Source organism: Perna viridis, chromosome 13, assembly GCF_037379345.1.
Source record: "Perna viridis isolate PV_CMFRI_1.1 ecotype Kerala chromosome 13, ASM3737934v1, whole genome shotgun sequence".
Classification (NCBI taxonomy): domain Eukaryota; kingdom Metazoa; phylum Mollusca; class Bivalvia; order Mytilida; family Mytilidae; genus Perna; species Perna viridis.
The window spans coordinates 5286861-5314267 of NC_142457.1; the positions used below are offsets into that span (position 1 = coordinate 5286861).

The window sequence follows — 27407 nt, forward strand, 5'->3', positions numbered from 1 at the left end:
TTTTGTCCTTTGTACTTTTATTGCACATATGGAATATAAAATAAATAACTCAACAAATCCACAATCACAGTTACTACACATCAAATTATTTCTCTACACCATAAACAGCTTTAATTCTGTCACTGCACCAATATCTCTACACCATAAACAGCTTGAATTCTGTTACTGCACCAATCTCTACACCATCAACAGCTTGAATTCTGTTACTGCACCAATATCTCTACACCATAAACAGCTTGAATTCTGTCAAACAATGCACAAATATCTCTACAAATCTCTATTACATGTTTATGAGTGACTGTGTGTATCTAGTATTGGGAGATCCTTAGTATATACATGTAAGAAAATTAATTTTGCACCACAGTGGTTTCGGGGGAAGGTTTCCAGCCATTATGCTCCCCCTTTTTATTGGGGAAATTTGCTAATATTGTGAAAAATGAGGGCAAATATGGAAAATGATGGCCTAGAACCTTCTCTTAATTTATCTATATTTCTGAACTAGAAATCGGCTTTTATATATTTTGGATTTTGGATTATGTTCCACATTGAGAAATAAAGGCAGATTGACACAGTTACAGAAAAGGAGATGGTTATATATTATTCACCAAAATGAAAGACATTTTATTCATTAGTAGTAAAATAATGAATCTACTACAGTGGAAGAACTACAATTCGTGGGGTACCAAATTTTGTGGTTTTATAAGTAGACTAAATCATGAAATTTGGATCCTAACGAAAAGTAGATTTCCATTGATGGGTATACTGAAATTCTCAAAACCATAAATTCCAGAATCCACGAACTTGTGTTTCTTCCCTAATCCATGAAAATTGGTATCCACAAATTTAAGTACTGTAAGATTTTACAATATAATTCTTCCTTGATTCAAGGAGAGTATTTAATATAATCATAATATAACACAGAAGCTAATGAAATTTTCAAACTTACACACTGTCAATCTAGTTAATAAATTTTTCTGTTTGAATTGGAAAATTTAGGCAATTTCTACACCTAGTAAAACATTCATATAAAGAGATCTTGATACATATAGAATACTGAACATTTACTCTGATACTACTATTTTCAGGCAATTCTAGTTTGATGAAGTTTTATCACTTATATCTAAAAATCAAGGTCTAATTATCCTTTTGACAATATCAATGTTAAACGGCTTTAATAAATAATTCAATAAAAACCATTTTCCTTAGTAACATTTTTCCTGGAACATCAGGAATTCATCCCACTTAGTAACAACCCAGATCACGAATAAAAGAATGATGTGAAGCTCTTTTTGGTCAAATCTAACATGGAGTTTTTACTAAAATTGTTCAATAACTCATAGGTTGATTTATAATATTGCCTGAAAATAGGAAACTTAAGGTAATTACTGCAATTTATTTGACTATTTATTCTGCCTTGAGAAATTACCCAAAATAAATTGCTAAAATAAGTTGGTTTCAATAAAAGTTGTTTTTTTTTATAATTATTTGTAAACAAACAATGTGACAACATAATGATTATTATATACCGCTAATCAGAGTGAACATAAAATTTATATTTCATGAACAAAAATAAAGTCATAGTGTAAGAAAACTGAAAAAAAAATGTCAGCTTGACTGAGAGTCTGAGACATGTTTTGGAATGGATATTTCCTTAACACTATTGTCTGAAGAATGTGTCACTACATCTCTAAACCTGCTTCTTCTTCTAATAGACACAAAAACTTAGGTATCCTGTGGGATTCTTCATTCTGTAAGAAAGCAAGGTAAATAAAATACAAGTACTTAAGTTTCAAAGCAGTCACAGATCCAATGACTGGCGTGAGAGGTGTATTAACCCCCACCCCCCCCCCCCCCACCTCCAAAAAAAAAAAAAAAATTGAAAAAAAATTTGGAAAACATGAATTTTTTGCAATAATTCTCGAATTTTCACAAATTCTACCCAAAATTCTTGCCATACTTCGCTTTGCATTTAGTTATATTTACATCGTCACAGCCTGAAATCCTGGATCTGGCCCTGCAAAGCACTATTAATTTACAATGTATGTAAGCAAGAGGTTCCCAGGAGCCTGAATTGCTCACCTTGTTAAATTTTGCATTTCAAGGGCAATAAATTTAACAAGAAGTTGTCCAACTCAGAAGACTTTGGTAGGACTTATTATAAGAATCATTTCACTAATTGAAAGTTCGTTTCTATCTTTCATAGTTTTCATGATATTGGCTGAAAACTGTAAAAAAAAATAATTATTTTTCCCCTTTCAAGGACAATAACTCTTACAAAGAGTCCTCTGACAACTTTTATCCCTGGAAACTATTGTAGGCCTTATAAAAAGGATCATTTCAGCAATTAAAAGAATTTGGCTAAACCTAACTGTTTTGGCAATACATTATTGTATATGCGAAAAACTACTGTCTGACCCCTATGTTCTATTTTTAGTAACAGCAGCCAGGTTTTTCCATTAATCAAATATCCCCACATCAATTCTAAGGAACATTCATACCTAGTTTGGTTTCAATCGATTGAGTAGTGCATGAGGAGATGAGTTTTAAAAAATCGTTAAAGAAGGACGACAACGACGGCCACCAAATGATGTGAGCTAAAAAATGTATTTAAATGAAAAAATAATTATGTGGATGAAATGAAATTAATTCATCAATAGGATTTATCTGAAAAGACAGTTATGTCATTTTATGAAACTGAGTTTCAACTCTTCATGACATGAAATTTAAGGTCTCATTTGGTATTTTCCCTAAATCTGTCACAATTGAAGAGCAAGGGAAGTTATTCAATTCAGCATAATTTTCAAGCAGCTCATATTTCAAGAATTTTTCAGCGATATTTTAACATGTTTTCTGGGCATGAAAATTTTTGGGGTGTTCAAATTTTTCCATATATATGGGAACCCTGATGAGAAAATATTTTACAATAGCATTTTTAATGTAGCAATGATTTTGACATTTTGAATTTCAGAACTTGAACCACAGCCAACTATTTTTATAAATATAGTTTGTGACAAATAAGTTATCAAGTTTACCTGTCTTGCCATTTCTATTAAAACTAGTAATTTCTTTATTCCTATCCACAACCTGTAACAAAAAAAAAACCCAAAATAAAACAAAACAGTAAATTAAATTAAATATGAACAAATTAAGTACAGACCCATGTTAGAATAAGGCATTTTAAAACATTTGGAAGATCTAAAACACCCAATATTAAATGAAATAAAAAGATGAGAAAAATTCTGGTCAAAGCAAATACCAGTATGAACTGTGAAGTGCCATGATAAAATTTTTGTGGTTTTCATTATTCATAGAAATCAAATGTCAATACAAGTGAAATTAACACTTAATCCAGAGATGCTCTTATTAAATACACAAACTGATGAACCACTTTAAATTTTTAATAAACCTTCAATAAGAATGCCTCTCCGGTCAATGAAGTTAGGATTTCAGTGTGATTTCACAAAATGTTGTAAGTGTAGAATTTGTCACAAGTGTTGACATCACAATGCTATTTATTATTATGACGTCATCACTTTAAATGACTAATTTTACACTGATGACTGTGAAACAGACTACAGCTTTTCACAAAAAATTGTAAGTGTAAAATTAATTGTAAGTTCTGACATCAGAATAGATCAAAATATTGTGACCTCACAACTCACAACATTTTGAGAAAAAAGCAGATTTATATTTCGAAACGTGTACCAATAAGAAATCTATTCAAACATACCTTTTACCACAGGTCTTTTTCTGTATTATTTGTATCTCTTTTTCACCGAAAGCATCAACATTTTCTAACACTGTAACTAATTGATCACTGGCAGATATATTAGATACATGTACAATGGTACTGAAGACGTTCGCCATTTCCATCTCCTCCAATACATCCTTTCTACTTGTGGTGCCTAAAACCAGTAACTTTTTACCCTGAAACCACAAAGTCATAATTAGTTTAAAAGCTGGTTTAAAAGAATTTAAGATAACAAATTGGTATAACTACAGAATTGTGCTTTGTTTGTGATTGATTGATTGATTGATTGATCGTTGGGGTTTAACGTCCAAGCAGCAATATTTCAGCTACATTCAGACGATACTTGTTTGTGAGGTAATCTATATAGAAAAAATTTTTTAATTTAAAAGAGTAAGCAACCACAATGCCCAGTAATACATTTAAAGAAAAGGCTCATTCTGAAATTCTGTGTAATTTAAGATTCACTAGCATAAATCAAATGCACAAAAAAAGAGAAACAGATGGACTGACGGATGGAAATAGGGCACCTTCAGACAAATATGAGCAAAACAGCATTTAGGGTCGTTGTAATTTATATAAACATTTTTTTTTACAGAAGGGAGATAACTCATGAATTAATTCAATTTTTGTTTCTCATACAATAACTTATAATAAAACTTTATGAACCTAAGTTCTATTTGTAGATCTGCTATTTGTTGTGTATATGGTGCTTAAAGCAATGAGTTTTTAGGGTATAAAATCACTTAAAAATTACCTCAATCCCCTTCAATTTAAAATCGGAAAAACTAACCTTTTTTAAATTGTGCAATAGTTCAAATTCAATAAATGCACATTACAAGAGACATTTTGAAATTACTTAACAGCTGTATGACAGGTTGCATTCTAATACATATAACTAGATACTTACTGGAGGAGGAGGTTTCTTCAGTAACACTAACAATGCTTGTAGTACTAAATTAGAAAATCTTGGCCCTATTGGTACATAATCTGTAAAAAAAAATGTCAAGTGCATGTAAATAAAGTTTTTAAAATGAAGTTGTCATTTCTTCATTGTATGCCTTTTTCACTGTAAAAGTTTTTGGATGCATTTAAAGATTTCTGTGAGTCATCATATTCCCCAATTACCTATTTTTTCACAGGTACTTTTCTCAGAAAAAATGGATCCATAAGGTATAGGGGTTGATTTCTTCCTGAGACAAGTGCCTGCACTCATAACATTCAGAAATAACCATCAAAGTTGTTTTAAAGATATTGATAGGTCAAATTAAGTTAAAATGCACTATGAAAAAATGGTGGGGAAATTTTCCTGGACTTTATTCCTTTATGAGCAATATAACAAAATCTATGTTACAGATGCTTTAGGATAAATTTAAATAGCTTTTTGGTTGTTTTCTGGAACAGGGTTATGTTGCTACAAGATTAAAGTCATCACTACAGAAGTTTTATGGTCGTCATCATGAACTCGTGGATCGTTATGGTGTATCCATCAGACCATGAAAACTGATGTATTCAACGGGTCATGGTTTTCCTTTCCTCGTTTGTCCACCCCGGACTTAACTTTTTATGAGCAACTCGGCAGGTGTTTCTAGAAAAGCAGAGGACGCTTACCCTACCGGTGCACCTGGTCCGTGCTCCCAGTTTTTAGTGGAGTCGAGTTGCTCATTTACTTTTGTTACTTTGTATGTATGATTTTAGTTACTTTATGTTCTTTGTTGTGAATGTCTGTTTTCCATGTCTGGCCTTTGTCCCTGGATTACATTCTTTTGATTACCGCTACAACCTTGGTTCCCTTGATTACTCTTTCTAGATGTACTGAAGATATTTGAGACAGAAAAGACCAAATTAAGAAAAATGAAATGCCACCTACTGCTTGATTCTTACAAAGAATGGTCCTTTATAACTTCTATGTTTTTTTGTGTGGGAATAAAGTTGGTATGATTATTTTTCTAACACAGTTTTTCATACCTAGTAATCTCTCTATATCATCAATTATTATGCAGCTCAATGGTGACTTGTAAGCATCATCGAATAACTGAAAAATATTAATGATTTATAATTGAAATACACAGATTAGAGAGTATACAGTCAAAACTCGGTAGCTTGAACTCCAAGGGACCATTGAAATGTGTTCAAGTTATCGGGAATTCGAAAAATTAAAGTCTGTATAGTTCCAGATTTTTTTGTTGTTGGTCCAATTTTGACTTCATTGTTAGAGGTTGTTTACTTGCTACAAATTTTTGTTCTCAGATATTTTTATATATGTTCAGAAGGTTATTTGAAAAAACTCTCAGCATTCAAGTTCCTTGGTCAATAATTTTTCATCTAACTTTTTTATGCTTTCATTATGCCAATCTCGGAACATTTTCGAACTTCAATCAGTAAAATAACCTAACTAGTGATGACTTAAATATTATCTATATTTAACAAAAATTACAGTTTGATTAATGATAGGATTTCAGTTTTTCGCACCTTTTATGACCCAAGCTGACAAAATGGCTGATAAGTTCGAGTTGGTGAGATTCTTCTCAAAGATCTATTACTGAACAGACTGACTAGTTATTTCGAGTGTTTGATAAATCTAAGTTCAAGAAAACCAAGGTTATTTGTATTGATTATATAGGAGAAAAGTTAAGTACTTTAATTTGTGATAGATCGAAAAATCCTTGGTGTTCAAACCATCCGAGTGAAGTTGGACAGTATATACATCCATCTTTATTAAATTCAAAGAACCCACCTAATCATTTGTCAGTCTGTCATCATGTCATAAAATAACTAAAAAAAATATACAAAAAGTATATACACCCATCTTCATTAAATTCAAAAAACCCACCTAATCATTTGTCAGTCTGTCATCATGTCATAAAATGACTCAAAAAAAATATATAAAAAGTATATACACCCATCTTCTTTAAATTCAAAGAACCCACCTAATCATTTGTCAGTCTGTCATCATGTCATAAAATAACTCAAAAAATATATATAAAAAGTATGTACACCCATCTTCATTAAATTCAAAGAACCCACCTAATCATTTGTCAGTCTGTCATCATGTCATAAAATAACTCAAAAAAAAAGGTTATAAAGGTTTTTAACTACTATTTAATTGTTAATATTAACAAAGAATATACTTTTTCATTTTCTGAATTAGAATGATGCGCAATACTGCATTCTCAAGATAGACAAATGCTGCATCATAACAGTTCTTGATTTTTCAAGTACATGCAAAGACTATTTCTACAAATAATTTAAATTTGCTAAAATAATTTAAATTTGGTTATGGAAAGGTTTTTAATGGTATCACCATCTTACAAACATACCTTTTTGATTGCCTGACATTTAGCAGGTTCTGTAAAACCAATCATATTTTCTGGTGAACATATTTTAACAAATGGGAAATCTGAATTCTTGGCAATCTGTGCTGCCAGAGAAGTCTTTCCACTGCCTGGTGGACCTGGAAATAAAGTATGAAATATGATAAATGCACAGTTAGAATATAATTATTTACCCAATGACAAACGGCATAAGTTTATTTTTATATTTTACTTTAAATATTATTTTCATGGGTGTTGAATTTCATATATTCTGTCAAGTGAACTAATTCAAAGTTATCAATTGTCAAGTCTATAAATACCTTCTAACAGGACTGTAACCAATGGAGTCATGGCACTAGTTTTACACTGGGATATTAATAGATCGCCATCTTCTAATAACCTGGATACAGGGGTTCCCCACGTAACTATACCATTCATAATGTACTTCTCAAATTCTTCTTTGCTGCTACCAAATGCCTATAAATGGAATACAACAAAAAATGAGCTCATATCTCTTGTGAAGATCAGAAATTTTGGGAACAACTAATAATTTTGTTCTAATAATTTACTCTATCTTTTTTAAATCAAGTTTGTGTGTTTCTTTAAATTTATCATGTGCTTAATAAAAAAAATGTTTTCGAAATGTGTGCTATATATTTCTTGTATTTTGACAGAAGCTATTTGATCTTTTTGATCTTAAAAAAAAAAAAACGATTTGTTCTGAAATTGACTAATAATAATGCATTATTGTCATATCAATATAAATTGGAAGATACCAATCACTTCAAAATGCATGTATTTGTTGTTGAAACTACCAGATTGTTATCATATAAATATCAATATAACCTAATTTTAGAACTAATGGTACTCTGGAAAATAATTTCAAAGGAGAGATAAATAAATGAAGCCCAAGCAAAAAATTATCTGCTGTCGACAATATTCACCAATATAAATGCATACCAATACACCAACAATATAACTTACAGGTTTGACATCATTCTCCAGAGCATGCATAAAATCTTTTCTCGTCACCAGTAACTTCTCCATTGCATCAGGATCGACTTCTACTTTTGATGAGGCTTTGATCAGTCTGTTCATGGCAGTAGATGTTGCTGCTTTCACCAAACCTTCTATCTCAGCACCACTGAAATTTTTGGTGAGTACCGCTAACTCAGCAAGGTCAACATCAGGTGCCATTTTACCATTATCTCTCATTGTAGTGGTGTGAATGTTTATAATCTGTCCTCTACCATGCTCATCCGGTAAACCTGTTTATAGAAGGGACTGTTAAGAGAAATTTCAACCAAAAACCTCCCACAAAGCTTACAATATAATGTGGGAGATTCTTTTTCATTGTTTTTGTGGTAGTCTTCTCCCCTAATGTCGAAGGGCTAACAAGTATGGGTTATTTGATTGCCTTTTATTTGTAAAAGATTCAATGAACACTTCCTATTTGCCTATGTATTTCATTACAATTATTACAGGGTGAATATTTCTATGATAAATATGTGACCGTTTCATGTTTTTCCTACCAATTTCCATCTGTACCTCCAGTCTACCCGGTCTCAGTAAAGCTTCATCTATCATGTCTTTTCTGTTGGTCATACCTGAGAAAGAGAGATGGGTAACATATTTATCTTAAATTCTTAATAGTGTCAGTCTTATAAGAATCAGGCAAAGGGAGAAACATGGTATTTAAAACCATTTTTAATGAGTAATATGACTATTTGCACCATCAAAATCAAGGAAACATTTCAGCAATAGGACTTCTTTAATTTTTGCCCAAGCTATTAGTCTGTGAAAAATTTTCAAGTTTTGTTATATTTTTAGATTTTTTGTAGAAATTTTATGGAAAAAATTGCTTTTCTTCGAAACTTATCTTGATTTACAATTTCTCTTCACTTTTAGTTATGAAATAATGGTTATAATATATTCGAAATAGAAATCCTCTCCATCAAAGACATAATTTACACATATTTTAAGCAATAGTTAAATTATCCTTACCAATAACAAGTATATTATTGAGTTGGTCAACACCATCTATTTTGGCTAGAAGTTGATTGACAACTGTGTCATGGACTCCTGTGTTACCAGCCTATAAAATATAAAAAGAATCATAAAAAATGTTGTATTATAAACAAGTAAATGTAGTATAAACTCACTTGCAAATAATTCAAATTTAAAATCTATGAATGTTTGGTCTGGTTTTTAAATTCCTTACTTTGAAAATACTGTCACTATATTCCCAAAAGTAAAAAAAAATTCTGAGAGATGAGGAACAACATGGTAGCATAAAATGGTACTTACAGTTGCATGGTTAATAAAAAGTAAAATAAAAAATTACTTCAAAATACAGATTTGTAAAAGAAAAAATTAAGAAAGCATGGAAAAATCACATCTCTGCATATTTTAATGAATATTTTATGTATTGGCTCAATATGCACACAATACTGTAGGAACACTACATTTCATACATGTAGATTTTTTTTTTCTTGGTTAGTTTTGTTTTGTTATAAATTGATAAAAATCATATAAAACATGGCTCAGGATCCTAAAGTTGGTGTCTCTATTTCATGGTTTGCATAAACCATGTATGACATAATGAAATGTTTTGACATCTCCAATAGCAAAGCATCATTGTTATCTATGCATTTCTTAATACATACCACAGAGCCTCTAGCTTTACAAATAGCATCTATCTCATCAAATATTATAATGTGTAATCCACTGTGAGGTCCACACTGAAACAGAAAATGAATCCATTCAAGCAACAATGTAAATATGTCAATACCACCAATGTAAATTCATTAATAACAATGTAATTTCTCTGAAGATAACAGTTTAAACTAAAATAAACAGGAAGTTTTTCATAATATTGGTGCAATCCTACTGAGTAATTAATATTTTTGACACATTTACTCAGGTGCATTGTACAAATTAATAACATTAGCAGGCAATACTTCTTATCTTGGAAATTTCTTCGTTTCTACACTTGAAAAATGTTCCAGAACATGTTTTTTCCTTTTTAAACATTGTAATAGCCTCAATTATTTTTAATCCTCTGTAAACATACATTTACGTATGGTAAACAATATCATACAACTGAAGTTTCTGATCCCACCTACCCTCTTCTCTTCTTCCTCTGCCTCAGCAAACAGTTTTCTGATATTAGCCTCAGATTCGCCCACATATTTATCCAGAATTTGAGGACCGTTGACTATCTTAGGTTCTCTAGCATTCAACATTTTACCTATTTGTCTGAAAGTACAAGTATGTTACATAAAATACTGAATATTAAATGTCAAATCTGTATCACATGCTGTATCAACCCTCGACCTATATCACCTCCTCCCCCTCCATTATCATGACTTAGTACCAAAAAAAAATTAAATAATGTAAGTTAAAAGTGATACTGTTCATGGTTTTCGTGGGAAGGCCAATCCACGAATTTGGTTCCCAACGAATTGTAGATTTCATTTGAAGTGTAAACTGAAAACCTCAAAACCACGAATTCAAGAATCCACAAACTTGTGTTTCTTCTCTAATCCACGATCTTAAGTACTTTCACAGTATTAAACTTTTTTTTCCATAATATTTTAACAATAATACAAACCTAGCCATGAGTGTTTTACCAGTACCAGGAGGACCAAACAACAGAATACCTTTTACATGTTTTATACCTAAAAAACAAAATAAAGACAAAATACAGTATCCAAATAAAACAAACAAAAACTGACCAAATATATACTTTTTGAAGTATCTTCATATAAGTTTAAATCATTTTTTAATCTGGGTGTCAATAACCAAAATAATTGTACAGTACAAAACAGGGCTTGGTTTAGTACAGGTTTCACTGTATGAAAATAAATTTGAAAAAGAGAGTGAGTTATGATAGAAAAGAACTGACCTTAGAACATTAGGAACAATATAAAACTTTAAATTGAAACAAGTGGATTATTTAAATTGTCCCATTTGGAAAGTTAAATAGTGGAATTTCAATTAAACTTCAGTTAAGATTTTTTCTGAGTGGAAACATACAATGATCAATCAGTTATAGTGAAAGGTGCTGATTTTCTTTACTTTTTTTAAACTTATAAAATAATATATTTTTTTTTTACATTGTCAAATTCTCCCAACATCTTAATTGCAATACAGTTACCAAACATTAGGAGAATTTGTAGTTCCACTTTTCAAGTTAATCATGAACATTTGAGAACAATATTGTTACATTGTAATTTCAGTTATCTAAATGAGTTGTAGTGCTAACCAAGAACCCAGAGGAAACCAAAACATTTAAGGTTTTTGAAAGAAAGTATGCTGATCTGTATTTCTTCACATAAAGATTTTTTTAACAACATAGAAAAGTTGCAACTTTGTTTCTTAGTTTTAATATCATTTGAATATTACCAATTTGTTCCACCACTTCTGGAGGAAAGACTCTGGAAGCAAAAGCCCTCCTAAAGATGGCAGAGAATTCAGAGTCCAGTCCACCAATCCCCATCTTGTTGAAGTCCCAGTCTGGGTTTATTATAGACTGGTAGGCCTGTTTACTGAAACAAAAGTAAGTTTATGTAGTAAATCATGATCGGAGAATAAGCTTCCATGAGGTAGCCAATGTTACAGAAAATTCTGTCAAGCCCATATTATTTCCACAAAAAAGACCAGTAGGGTCAATTTGAAGATTATTTCTTTATCACAATAACCATGAAGTCAAAAACTTGTGAAAATTATCAAATTATGACATACGGTTAATTGCATCATAAAAGAGAATCTTAATCATTTCAAGAAGTAAAAATATTGTTCTCCAAGACAAAGTTCTAAACCAAATAGTTCCTCTACACTAAGGTTTCATGTAGAGTATGGAATTTATCAATTCATTTTTCACTGATTAAGATATACTTGAAACTATACATTCAGAAATCTTGTGTTGATTTATTAAGCCACTGCTTACCATTAAAAGCCTTTCAATTTTTGCATCATTAAATTAAATCATGATTCAGTTGAGTAAAACATTTTAATGATGCAACAGTCAGTTATCCTGGTTACTTGTTTAAATTTATGGCTATAAAAATAACATCATAACAATTTCTGTATCAACAATATAAATCTAATAGCAATTCTTTCACGTATCTGTACATTGCTGAAATTAGGGTTCATAATGTAGATTATTCTTGAGTCACTCAGTTAAACAGATTTACCTTTTGGATTTACCGGTTAGGTTGAGCGTTGAATTCTCTGCCTTTTCAAATATTACTGTAGAATTAGGAGTCAGCATACCCCTGGTAGCCTACAGAGATGAAAAATATACAATAATATCTGTAGCAATATAAAGTTCAACATTCACATCTTTTTTTATTTTAATCATAGACTCAAAAAAATATTTTCAGGAATATATTATAGAATGAAATTATTTTAAAAAAGCTGAACATGCCCCAAAAGCCAGAGAATTATAGGTACATTTGACTTGCTGGAAGTTTGCTGTTTATAATTGTCTATGACAAGTCAAATACAAGAATTAAATTACAAATATTCTTCCTTTCAATATATTTTCTTTAATCATTCTTTCATTTGTTTTTCTTCATTCTTATTTCATACCTGTTAACCTTTGGAACAGTTCATGTGGTAGATGTTTAAGGAATTTTTTAAGTAAAAATTCATTTTTTCAGTATTTTTCACAGAAAATATATTATTTGGGACCAAAAACCTCCCACAAATTTTACGTTTTTTAGGAGATTCAAATTCTTCATTGTCTTTGTAGGAGTATTCCCCCTAATGTGGGAGGGTTAGCAGGTATGAAATATTTATTTATGTTTCAAGATTTCATGTTCTTTACAGAAAAAGCAACATTATCTTTTTATCACATACCCTTCTAGATGTAGGCTGACCAGACTGTTGAACATTTGTAAAATCAACAACTGAAAAAAAAAAGATTAAAAATGTAAATAAAACTTAAACTTATGATTTGGCTACATCAAATAAACATGATTTGGTTACATCAAATAAACATGATGAAGTGTTCTGTTTTATTTTGATTCTTTAAGATTTGCTAAAATTTTAGGAAATAAATCATTATGATGCAGTCAAATAGATTCACTTTAACATAGACACATATCAGAGATATTACTATTACAGACTTAAATTTAAAGCAGATATAGTATAACTTTCAATAGTCAATTTTGGCATTACAAAAGATTATATTTGTCTTCATTGACCTGACAATGCATTAAGTGTCAGTCTTTGTAAGAATCAGGCAGTAGGTAAAACATGGTATGAAAAACCTACCATTTTGATAATGTAATTTGACTATTTGTACCATCAGAATCAAGGAAAACAGACAAGATTTTCCATATCATGCTGGACCATTGAGTTACAATTTCATTGTAATGCACTGAAAATTATAATTTCAAGGGCAGATAACTCTGTCAAAAACTTCATTTTTCTAAGATTTTATTGAAAAAATTCTGAGCAAAGCCAGTGATGCATAGATCAAATAATGGTCTTTTCAGATAGAGAAAGTATCCTCGAGTGATATTGATATCACAATGTCAGATCTGTGGGTTTTTGACATGCATGTTTCTGATTTTTCCTATTTTGCCAGATTCTTACAAATACTTCCACTTAAATGTCATTTTACACATTCAAAACAAGTCAGAACACTTATTGATTTTACCTTCAATCTCTTTAATAAATACACCTAACAACTTTTTGTCAGCAAACTGGAATGCCATGATCTGTTCCTGTGTAAATGCTTGACTGTTGAAAGACATGAGAAACTCGGCAGCCATCTTGTCAGAGTCATATGGATCATTGTTGGCACTGTAAGCATAAGACATTACTTTTTAAAATAATGGTCTATATAAGTAATGTAATGAAACACTGATTCAAGCCAATGTTTTGAATGTTGTAATTAATTAAGCATGTAATAATTATCTTCCCTTTTTTTTTAATGCATGCATCTACCATTTCTTACGTTCAAAGTCACATTTTTCTTCTATAAAAAAGACTTGATTGTTTTACTAGTATTTTAATTGTATTTATTTTCACATATTTATTATTCATATTTTCTGTACTATGGTTTTAACCAATTTTGACCGATGGCAATTTTATGCTATCCAGAATGAAAGCGGGAGATTAGGCATGCTATAAAACCTAGCTTGACCCACCATTCCATACAAAATGCCAGTACCAAGTAAGGACCATTGTGGTGGTTCCCAACTTTACCTTGAAATTGCAATTTTTTATATGGACTTTCCTTTTGACTATTGTCGAGTTCATAAGTTCAGTAATTTTGCTAAAACCTTCCGTCAATTAAGACCAACAATGTAACAATAAATCAACATGTTTTGAGTTATAACGGACAGTCAGACAGTAGTATAGGTCATATTGCATCAGCAAATGATCAATGTACACAAATACATGTATCAAGTAATTTCACACTTATCTATGGTTATGGCTAAGCAGCGCATCCTAAACTGTATGTACACTGTATTTACATTTTTAATTTTATACATTAAGATACTTTCTTGAACCAAGAAACAGTTATCATACAATACCATACCAAATATACATATACAGTCGAACCTCGTTAAGTCGAAGTCGAAGGGACCATGCAAAAATGTTCGAGTTATCCGAGGTTCGAGTAATCCGAGGTCGATGATCAACTGGAAATACTAGTAGTTTGGTCCATGATTGTTTCTGTAGTTACATCATTTGTTGTGCTTGTACATGTACATGTACTTCGCTTTACACAGTACTTGGTAATGTCATGCATTTCATATTGGAAGACATTTTTTTTCTTAGTTGTATATCATGTTTGAAATACTGAATGGCACCGAGTGTTTTAGTGAAATTTCCTTTTTATTTTTTTCTATATCAAAAACGTCATAGTTCATAACATGCTGCTTTGTTTGATTCATGATCAGGAGTATCGCCAAACCATGTGCTCTACGATATTACATTAAAATTTCAAAATCACTAGAGAAACGAATGTAGCCGTTGTAATACCCTTACTATCGTCTGATGTTTCATTAAATAGTCTGTTACCATAATACAATTCGTCTGTATTTTTTATAAAATTTTTCAAAATATCAAAATGTCCCATATCACTGTTAGTGTAAATTCCCACGTGCTTTCAATAAAATTCGTTTCTTTTAACAACATGCACATTTTTAAACTAAATAAATAAACAAATCAAACCATAAAGATTGTCAACAAATTAATTTTAAAAGCCAAGCTAATTGTTGTTAAAACACACTTCAATCATGGTGGGTAATAAAGCAATCAGTTTTCCGACTAATTAGTTGACTTCGAGACATCAGGGTTAATTAACCTCGAAGTCCTATCAAGGGGACTGATTGATTACCTCGAGTTATCAGAGTTTTCGATTCATCCGAGTTCGAGTCATCCGAGGTCAAATTGTATTGGAGTAAGGGGAGTTTTGCTGGGACTTTGTAATTAGTTCGAGTTATCCGAGATTTCGACTAATCCGAGTTCGACACATTGAGGTTCGACTGTACATGTACCTTTGATTTTTGGTTTCTAGAATGTATGTGCTGAATCATGGCTAATTGCTGCAAACATTATCGAGATTGTCGTAACTCACTGTTTTTTCTCATGGCTGATTAACCCAAGCATTGTCATGATTGAAGTATTTCACTGTTCTTTCTCACAGCTGACTACCCCAAACATTGTCATGATTACTCACTATTCCTTCTCACAGCTGACTACCCCAAACATTGTCATGATTACTCACTGTTTTTTCTCACAGCTGACTACCCCCAAACATTGTCATGATTACTCACTGTTTTTTCTCACAGCTGACTACCCCCAAACATTGTCATGATTACTCACTGTTTTTTCTCACAGCTGACTACCCCCAAACATTGTCATGATTACTCACTGTTTTTTCTCACAGCTGACTACCCCCAAACATTGTCATGATTACTCACTGTTTTTTCTCACAGCTGACTACCCCCAAACATTGTCATGATTACTCACTGTTTTTTCTCACAGCTGACTACCCCAAACATTGTCATGATTACTCACTGTTTTTTTCTCATGGCTGATTACCCCAAACATTATCATGTAAATTACTGCTGATTACCCCAAACATTGTCATGATTACTCACTATTCCTTCTCACAGCTGACTACCCCAAACATTGTCATGATTACTCACTGTTTTTTTCTCACAGCTGACTACCCCCAAACATTGTCATGATTACTAAGTTTTTTCTCACAGCTGACTACCCCAAACATTGTCATGTAAATTACTGCTGATTACCCCAAACATTGTCATGACTACTCACTGTTTTTTCTGTAAGAAGTCAACCTCTAGAGTGATGGTCCCAATAGACTCTGCTTTCCCACTAACTATCTCAGGTTTGACTTCTAATTCCTGGTTCAGTGATAAATTTGCCCATTTTCTCTACAACATAATATAAATGAGATATAGGAAGAGTAATTGGGTATAAGTTTTTATAAGAATCATGCTAAAGACTTATGAACTAACTATAAAAATACAAAAAATACTAATCGTATATATTGGAAATTTCAATATATTATACACACAGATTTATTGAACAAATGTTCTGCTTGTAAAACTATTGTAATAAATTTATATAATTCAAATATGAAACAAAATATTGGACTTTCTGGTGCAAAACGTCACAATTTTCACTTGTGATGCAAACTTTATTTAACTTCACTGGTGATTAGGTATATCAATTTGCTAATTAAAAAAAAATTGAAATACTAATAAATAACATGCATTGAAAAAACTATAAAATGAAAAATTTAATCAATTATTTATATTGAATAACCAAAATATAATTACTCATGATGAAATGCAAAAGATACATGTATTACCAAGTTCTGCACACTCCTTTATAGCATTCCTAGGCACCCATGGCTTTTTTTTAACATTCACTCTTTCTATGAAATACCAATCATTTTATTCTCCTCTTAATCTTCATATTAATCATTAAGTATTATACCCATACCTGCATTAAATTGAATCCTATTGTACCTGGAGCCATACGAGGGAATGTTTTAATGGAGAACAAATACTTCTGATGTGGTGCTGTGTAAACTTCAACATGTCTGAAACAAAAAATACAACCATAAAATAGGTATATGTTTGAGTTCACAGTTAGTGGGGATATTACTTGAGGATTTCTCATCTAGGGTTATCATGGTTATATGATGGTATAATACTCAAGAAATCAAACATCAGTTTCCAGTATACTCCTGGGTAAAAAACTTAAAAAAGTTGTTTTTGATAACAAGATGACCATAACCTTTGAACCTTGACACTCATTTCTATGGCAGACTGGCTGAAACAGACAAATATTGCAGGTAACGATTCTTATAAGGACACCTTTAACACTCTTGCAATAAACTTGAGCCATGGTGATCATAATGGTCTTTCTTGATTAAGCAGAGAAATTTGTCCAATACTGAGATCAATGACAATATCTAAATCAATAAATATCCATTATCATTTATTTCTAAATATACAAGTACCACATAATACCTTAAAATGTATATTTACATACAGATTCTCCTTCAATGATTGGTTTATACGTATATTACTTCTCCATATGAGATAGTACAGGTACATGTAAAATTAAGATATTCAACATACATGCTTTAGCAAGAGTGTTAAAATCTTAATTCAACTACAGAGAGTGGAGAAATATAGTTAAAATAAAGAAATCAGATTCCCCAATGATATCTGAAAAAAAAATTGAAAATGTAAAATGGCAGGAAATCTCTCGCAAAAATTTTATCACCATCTGATGGTTATAAAGTAACATACATTATAAACCACCTGCTTAAAATGAAAGAAATAATAGTGCACTGGTTGACTTTATCTGCAATTTGAGTGTGCCTCTTCTATGCAGCAGGTTTGGGATGGGGATTTGGATGTTTGGGAACCAAAATGTTTTGAACAAATTATTTCATGTTGAAGTTCTGCATTACTGTGAAATAAATAATGTATGTTAAATAGCCTTGATTCTGAAATAAAAGTAACCTATGAAATCAGTATGTAAAACTTACTTGACTTTTTTCTCATCAAAATCTTTGTCACTGACAATAGCAAAGTTTGTTAAGGACAAATCATCTGTTGGACACTTCACTGCTTTCATTTTCTGTAAATAAAATGATCAACATGGTGTAAAAATATGAAAAAAACTTCAAATGTACCAGTTAAATTAACAAATGTAATAAAAATTTGATACCAGTTTTGATTAAAAACTTTCCTTTAAAACTTTTTACAGGAATTATCACAGGCAGCCCTCAAATTTTACCTAAGCCACTGAAAACAATGGAAGTATCCTTCCAAAATGTTCTAGTATAATTACTTTAAAACAGTATTCCCTACAATTCTCATAGTAAGTCAATCACAAAGATGGGCATAAAATAGTTTCTTGTGGAATGAACTCTTGACAAATATATTTGAAGCAATAATCATGATAATTACAAAATGTATGCTTGGCCATTTTTTACATTGATCTTCTTCACTGCATTAACAAATTTCATTATCTCATTATGCAATATTCCCGAAAAAAGTAAGTGTATCAAAATTCCTATTTTTAGAGCAATTTTGAAAAAAATAAAACAGAAAAAAAACATCATAGAAATTTTGAACATTTATATAACATGCCATCTCAAATAGTTTTATTCCTATTTTCAAGACTTTGACAGTAATGACAGCATTTTCCCTACCTTAGTCATTATTGGTAAAGAGAATCTAAAACCACTTGTATCAATTCCACAGGAAAATGTCAATACCACTCGCCTAACTTTGTCCCATAAATCTGACATTTGTTGACATAACCTCTGACCATCCCATTTGCATATATTCAATTAACATTCTATTAACACTACACAAGAAAACTTCACAGCTCAAAGATACAACATCCTAGACATGAAAACCACAAATGAAATCCTAGCAATACTTTTATAATAAATCAAGAATGGAGATATATTTTATCTGGACATTAAATCATCAATGTGTATTGATTCTGCAGAGCCAGAAATTCAATTCCTGCTTTTCCTGTGAGGGTACTGTGCTGTAACATCTAGTGACTATTGATTGTCAGCCAGTAGAGTATGGACAGTCAGTGAATCAATTTAATCACAAGGTTTTAAATAATTCTGAATGTTTTGAAATCAATGTTTTGGTGTTTACAAAATCACAAAAGTGAGGCAATTAGAGCATTTACAATTTTACTTCTATTGTTGCTAAAAGTGTCAGGCAAAATGTTGTAAGAGTAATAGTCTTATCTATTACTAGGTATAAGGCACAGGCAGAGGCTATAAATTCTGATCTAGCATCTAAATCTTTGACATACATGTGCATATACCGGTACATGTACCTGATGCAGTTGAAACTCATAAAAATAATAGATTGCCCATACATGTAGGTGATTCTTACAGAGAATGACACTTAAGTCCCCTGCTTTTAAAGCATCCAAATTTTTCAAAAAATAAAAAAATAATCAACAATATCCTGCTTACATGCCCATATCAAAACAAACGATTTAGGTCCCTTTGTAAATTTCTCCGCCTTCTTTGAATTTTAAGCTTAAAATTGTAATAAATCACTTAATTTCTTGTCCAAATAAAATGATTTCAAACCTGTGATAAAAACCATTAATTTGCTATTATGGTTGTATAGGGAAACATTGCATGTCTTCTTTCAGGGCAGGAGATGTCATGAGAAATTGATGCAGTGAAATTGGATTTAAGTTCAAATAAGGTCTGGTCACTGGTTCTAAACATAAAACATTTGGCAAAAAAAACCTCACCATATCTCCCACTTTAGGAAAATTTAAGAAAATAGGACAGAGATGAGAGGCTTTTGAATTTTTAAAGGTTATCACCTATCGATTACCCCAAAACAAAGTAAGATTATAACTGGTAACACACAGATCAATGGACATCAGTTTTTTGACAACAGGTCAACCCTGAACTTCAAAATAGCTGAAATATTGCTGCTCGGATATTAAACCCCAACAAACAAACAAACTGAACTTCAAATACTGAATGTCTACTCAGTCCATCACACCTCTTTAGCTAGCTCATTAAAAACCCTTAAAGACTAAGAATGTCTGTCTTCCTACATACATGTAGCAGGGACAATTGATTGATCAAAGTGTTACATCCTTGAAATGCAAGAAATATATACCATTAAACTTCAACTATAAGGGTACTATCAATCATTCAACCAATGTAAATCAATAAACTCGAATAGAAAAGAATCATCTTTTTATTCTAGGCCTAACAAAATTAATTACTTGGTTTTCAGGACATTCCTTGCCCTATTATCCATTGCCTTATAAAAGGAAATATATGATCATTGACCTGGCTATGTACAATGTAAAAGCAACGTCTTCACTTTACAGGGCAAAATAAACTTAAAAGGAAATGTCTCTTTCTATCATTGGATTACATGATACATGTAAATGGTATGAGACCCAAGAAATTTATTTTCATGAGCCTAAGATCTATAACTGCCTTTATTCTCTCTGCAGACTGCCTGACTGTGATTTAAATAATCTGGTATTTTTTGTTGATTAAAACATAGAAATATAGGATTCTATGACACTCAAACAGACAATCTTCTTCTTTGATATACAATCAGCTGTTTATAGAATCAATATTGGCATGTACATCATGTTTGTCAGAATTTTAAAAAGAATGTGAAAAGTGGTACAAACACTATGACTGGCTGAAATCTTTCTCCATGTTTGTTTTGTTTGTTGGGGTTTAACGCCTGAGCAGCAATATTTCAGCTATATTCAGGCGATGAACATGAAGTGGATGATAAAATGAACATAACATGATGATGAAATGAAAAATAGGATGGAACACAAGGATAATGGGGTCGACAAATTTTGATAGCCACTGGAAATAGAGAGAGGTGGGTAGGGTCGGGCAATTTAGCCTTCTGTGGTGGAGCCCTATGGTTCCTACTCGGGGAGAATACCACAGTAGGGATTTTTAATGTGCAAGGAACTTGGAATCTTTCCCAACACGGTGCACCACTATGGTTTGCAGTCAGGTTTTCTGTATTACAGCCTGACAACCCCAGCATGTAACACACCAGGGGTACCCCATTCCACCATCTGGGGCACACATCCCAATTGCTCTGTGGGCAGAGCGCCCTAGCCCCCCGCTAAGGTTCTGAGCACTATTTAGTCGCCTTTTACGACAAGCTTAGCACTGCTGCAGGCCTATTCTTCTGACACCCGGACCTGCACGGGTTGAAATCTTTCTCCAAGCAAAATTTGCTCTTTTTCACCATAAACTTTAACACAAAACAAGGCTTATAATATCATAAACAAAGGAGATAGAAGATTTCAAACTGGATCTCCATTTTTCTGTAATCCATTAAGATACACAGTTTTATACTCACACATAACAGGGTATGACATTAAAGGTTCTCTATTGCCCAAAACAAGTGAAACAACATGTACCATTCAGACAAGAAAAATATCTACCATTTTAATAAGGGGTAGTAAAATTTTCGTAAACTTGCCCTTTAGAACATTAGACATTAATCATGAGTCCTTGTAAGGCAAGATACATTGACATCATACATGTAATACAATAATACATGTTGTTACAAAAATGTTAATTTTTAGTGAACAATACACAAGGAAATAAATAAGAATATGAGCAATATAGGATATTATAACAAATGCAGAGGTCATCAAGGGGCTGTCATTCTGAACCAGCTACAGATATTGTAATGAGATTAACCCCTGTAATGGTTTTCCTCATGAATGATGCACGTCAGCAAGGAGTTAACACTGCTACTGTGCAACATTCATCAAGGGAAATGCTCTAGAACTCACTTAGAGGAAATTACAAGGTTCAAGTAATAACAAGTAAAAAAAAAAGATAGCCGACGCAGTAAAATTTTACACGTAAGTTTCTACATTTCTTTCAAGAATATAACACATGGCACGCAATTCAAATTTTCTATACAGTTTGTTGTTAATGCCACTAAGTTATCAGTATTTGACCAATTGGGAAACAGAATTGTGATCAGGCGACTTGCATTTCCATAGAAGAGTGTCCTTAAGGTCAAAGGGTAAAAAGCGAAACTATACCGACTGTGTTGGAAAAAAGATTCAAGATTCATAAAATGTTAACGTCATACCCTGAATAAGTTGAAAAATCTCATCTAAGAAGACTGACAAGCAAGAATGTACATGTACATTTACATGCCTGAAGATTTATACATTAGAGATTCTCTTGTGCTCCTATCATCTATACATACTTGTATGGATATGATAAAAATAATGCATTTGTGCCAAGAAAAAATGAGTATTTAAGATTCCCCTACCTACACATGTATTTGTAGCACATTATATTAGTATTTTTTTTTAATTTTTGTCGAGCACTATTTGAGTAAAGAAATTTACCCATAAATGTTTATAATAATTTTACCACCTACCTACATGTACCTTATTTTTTCATTCAATCTAACCTGAAACACATTTTTTTTTCTTGGCCTTACCAGGAACAGGACAGGTACAATGTACATGAGCACTCTCCCCCAGTGGTACATGTACATGTACATGTACACCTTTCTAATTGTAAAATTGTATCATACACACTTATCATTTCCTGGTGGAGTGTGAATAACTGTTCATATATAATGTATAATGTAGATAATTTTAGAATCTGATTTATCTTTAGGCAATATGAAGCCCGATCATAAAACAATGGCTGCTTAGGAAGCCATAGTCAGACACTAGCAACACAAGAAAACTGTAACAAATATATGTACATGTAAATTGACTGTTCCTTTAGTTTTCAAATCAGAATTATTCATGATATACTAATACACAGAAAAGGTATGCAATGAATGGCATTAAGATATAGAAGATCATACAGCTTAATGGCAGAATTGAAGTTGAAACAGAAATTATCACAAGGAGGTTGTTATGGTAAGATTTGAAGTTCTGTTGAGATGTTCAAAACTAATGTTATTCTGTTTATCTGCAATGTCACAGCTGATTTGACATAATGTTGTCATAGGAAATACAAATGTATCTTTCACTCTTTCAGTATCAAGGCAGTAGCATGAGATAGAAATTATCAGGCAGAAAAAACAATAGAAAAGCAAGAAAGTTGCCAATAAAACTTAATAACTGATGAGAATGTGTTAAGACTCAAATGGCTGTACAAGATTCGCAAAAATACAGTTTTTGTTTGCTTGTTTGTTTGTGGGGGTTTAACGTCCGAGCAGCAATATTTCAGCTATATTCAGACGATGAATATGAAATTGATGATAAAATGAAAAAGGGATGGGACAAAAGGACAATGGGGTCGACAAATTTTGATTGCCACTGGAAATAGGGAGAGGTGGGTAGGGTCGGGCAATTTAGCCTCCTGTGGCGGAGCCCTATGGTTCCTACTCCGGGAGAATACCACAGTAGGGTTCTTTAACGTGCGAGGAACGTGGCATCTTTCCCAACAAGGTGCACCATTATGGTTTGTGGTCAGGTTTTCCGTATTATAGCCTGACAACCCCAGCATGTAACACACCAAGGGTACCCCATTCAACCACCTGGGGCACACATCCCAGTTGCTCTGTGGGCAAGCTTAGCGCTGCTGCAGGCCTATTCTTTTAACACCCGGACCTGCACAGGGCCAAAAATACAGTAATCTAATTCTAAATGAACTACTTAAGATTTCTTATGCCTACAAACCTTTTGTATGGCACATCATTCTGACTCCAACTGACATATCAATATTCAAATGAAAACGAGGAGGGTTCCTGTGTCAGAAGAAATTCAGACTAGAATAAGTGTAGTGAAGAAAATTCAAGAATTAAAAATTTTACTATTCCTTTATGGAGTTTAATGTTCAACCCTCGAGTTGGATTATCGCTCATTTAGAGTCCTCAGACAACAACAAGTCCTTTATACTTGTCTACATGTACAATGTATATATGATGCCTTACAATGTACCTGCCTGCCAAATTTTTTATCAAAATCACTTAATTGAGAGTGTTTAGGAAGAATTGTGCTTAAATACAAGAAATGTGGGCAAACAATAGACAAAGAGATTCCTCTAAATTTAATAACAGGTCTACGGTGAAGGTAAATCATCATAAATAATAGCATTAACAAAAATTACAAAAAAATGTATAATGTAAATATTTAAGTTAATTGACACGTATAGGTAATATGAATGTACCTTTATTTGTAGGACTGCAGCAAAGAGAATGACGTAACTGAATGATAAAATTAATTTTACATTAAACTTATGAACTGATAAACTGATAAGGTTTTCTTAGAAAAGAGGTAATTTATGGAAGTCATGAAGTGAAACAGAAAGTTTGGGAAATCGTACTGAAATGAGACCTTACATAACGTTGAGGACTCAAATTTAAATATGTGGTACCTGAAAAGATTTTTTAACTTTTAATTTCCAAAAAGGAAATTATAATTTAAGAGCAAAATGCTGATAAGACGGCTACTGGCTATAAAATTATGCACTACAAATTTTCATACTCCTACCGGCGCCATATTGGAATCTGAATACATAAATGAAGAAACGAAATCCACAAAAGGTATCACTTTGACACATTAAATACGCATAAAATAAACATTCGTAAACCAATTTCAGTGCCTAAATCCTTTTTCAAGACGCATCACATAAAAACAGTGTGTCATCTTTATTCGTTATACTGTATGTAATATCTTTGTTCGTCTCGTCTAAAACTACTCATCACTATTTTTAGAAATCCACGTGGCAAAATTTACAAATTTGTTTACATGTCACTTCGGTGGACAATCGAAACACCTCGGACTTTCTAGTTAGACACAATTGGCAAACCTCGGGTGACTCCGCTACTCTACGGACTCGACCGAAGTTGCGACGAGTGACAAAAGATGTCATATATTCACTAATCATTAAGTGTCAAATTGGTTGGCAAAAAAGCAGCTGAATAAACAATTGAAAATTTCATGATAACAATCAATTTTTTTAAGTAAAACTTCGTAACTTTATTGTTTTATAACCAATTTTGGTTCTATAAAATGTTTAATTGATCTAAAATAATGTATTCATGTTTTGAAAGCGAATTCATAGCCCGTTTACTTGAAAAATAAATGTGTACTTATATTTAAAAGTAAACCTCAATATCCATATAAAATTATTATTTAAATTTTATGCTAATATAGGCTATAATTTCGTAGGTATAAAGAGTTTTCTTTGCAGTTTAGGCAACCAAAAGAATTTTTCAATTATTCTAAAATGAAAAACATATCACGAAGACTCACCTACGTGTATACCCCTCTAAAGCTGAAGAAAAATTACCCCCTCTAGCACTTTTAATATAATCACCCCTTTCTTCTTTTTTTCCATACATATATGCGACATCTATGGCAACACCACCTGCACTAAGTCCAGCGCCTTAGACCTTGTCAGTTCTGGAATTAGTGCAGGCGGTGTTGCCATAGATATCACAGCGGTACGAGTTCGAGTCACGCAGAGGGAACGATCAAAAATTTGCTTAGCATATTTGACAGTTCTAACATCGTTTGGAATTTTTCAGACCTTTCTATATAAAAAGCTTTTTTTTTCATAATTTTATTAAATATTCAATATTCATGATAACAATAAGTCATTGATAATACACCCTTTATAAGTACATAACATTCAAGCACTGATAAACATTGTAAATAAATGAAAAAGCAGTAAATTAAGTTAAAGTATTCATTATTTGTTTAAAAGAATCATACAATAAATAAAACATACAAAGCACAACAGTTCAAACACTAATCAAAAGTTCACAAGTCTACTCTAGATGCAAAAGATGAGAAGAGCGTCAGCAAACTGGACTGGTGTGAGTTGCTGGTTCTGTAGACGAGTCTTTAGTGTTGTTAGTCTGGAGTCGATCTCTCGGCATTTACGTTTCCTTCGTGCTTTAGAAGTTTCACCATGTTGAAGATGTTAGGATGCGGGGCTTTCACCAATTTCTTTAGTTTCCCGTGCCAGCACTCAAGATGGTTGGTAGTCCTTGATCCCTCTGTTGCATGGTGGTTCCACAGGTCACGGTTTCCCTCTATCCAGTACCTGGTAACGTAGTCAATAAAGTGTTGGTATGTTGATGTCAGTGTCATCGATGTCCTCCAGTGCATAGAACCAAACGTCTTCAACTGTGTCGGGTGGCAATAACGGTAGTACAACAGCACGTCTTACTAGGGTACGGATGTCGTCGTTGTCCTTGTAGGGTACCTGCAAACCATGTTTCTGTGCGTTCCTCCAGATGCATTGGGTATAGTGAAAGAAGCAGCCTTTGATGTTTATTCCTAAAATAGACCAAAAAAAACATACATTAAAGTTTATTGCTAGATAAGTCATAATAATTTACATTTATTAAAACAAAATTATCAATAATCATATTGGAAAATTCAAATTATCTATATTAATGATTAATTTGTTTTTGCTTCAGTGCTCTCTGACACATTAGTTTTTTATGAATTCTGAAGCATTCTATAAAGATATAACAAACGAGAAATATTATCATAACTGGGAAAACTTGGGCAGCTGCATTTCTGATGGCTACTTCGTAGTCAAGAAAGAGTGTGGTTGGTTAGAGTCTGATATTAAAGTTCTGGCAAGCGTCTAGTAGTAAGGTCAGTAGTCTTGTGTAAACGGGTTGATCTTTTCCGGGTATTAGACTGTACACGAGTGGAAACATTACACCGTCACCCATGTCATGGAAAGTGTAGAGCTGGTAAAAAAGAGTAGGGCAAGCACAAAATGTACCATCACCATAAACTGTGTCTGCTGCGGCAAGATGGGTAAGGTTCTGTCTAGTACTGAAGAGTAGTATGCATCCGTTGGTGTTGTTGTCGTCGGCGAGTGTCCATTCTCCTTGTAGTTGTAGTTCTGGTAGTGAAGTAGGTAGTGCGGGTATTGTCTTGTGTCGCTGGTTGTAGAACTGGTCTTTACATGACTGGGAGGTAGGTATCTGTTGAACTAGTTGTTGGGTGTCGTCATTCCATTCTCTGTTGCGAAGTTTTACTAACTCTTCCTCAAAGATGGTGGGTATTGGTGTGAGTTCGTCTCTGTCTTTCATAGTTTGGAGTACTGTGTCAACTGAGTTTGGCTGGGTCTGGCTGGTGGTTGTGGTTACCGGCTATCATGGGAGGTATGATGTTGAGAGTGTTGATGGTGGCACGGCTGTCATGAGTAGAACACTGCCAGTAAATTCTGTCACCACGTCAAGTCTTGTAAAAACTTGAACCCAATGTGTATCAGGTTCTGGTTCCCTAGTCTGTTGGTAATAGAAGTAACATCTAACTGTGCA

General features: G+C 32.5%; 1 protein-coding gene across 4 annotated transcripts; it reads right to left on the reverse strand.

The window, feature by feature from the left end:
• On the reverse strand, nt 1-24843 carry LOC148599349 (vesicle-fusing ATPase-like). 4 transcript variants are annotated; one of them, XM_088557390.1, is made up of 21 exons: nt 24607-24843; nt 18122-18213; nt 17062-17161; nt 16369-16487; nt 13733-13878; nt 12928-12977; nt 12261-12349; nt 11470-11612; nt 10676-10742; nt 10188-10320; nt 9729-9803; nt 9067-9157; nt 8595-8669; nt 8047-8330; nt 7383-7539; nt 7069-7202; nt 5717-5783; nt 4659-4738; nt 3731-3927; nt 3033-3084; nt 1-1748 (listed from the first exon to the last, which is right to left on the reverse strand). In XM_088557390.1, the coding sequence occupies exons 1-21, from the start codon at nt 24631-24633 to the stop codon at nt 1680-1682; spliced, it is 2247 nt and encodes a 748-aa protein (XP_088413516.1). In that variant the 5' UTR covers nt 24634-24843; the 3' UTR covers nt 1-1679. The 4 variants fall into 4 exon arrangements, with proteins under 4 accessions (XP_088413516.1, XP_088413518.1, XP_088413519.1 ...); XM_088557392.1 differs by having other exon boundaries at nt 24491-24822; XM_088557393.1 differs by lacking the exon at nt 24607-24843 and adding an exon at nt 23794-23862.
• Between the last annotated feature and the right edge of the window lie 2564 nt (nt 24844-27407).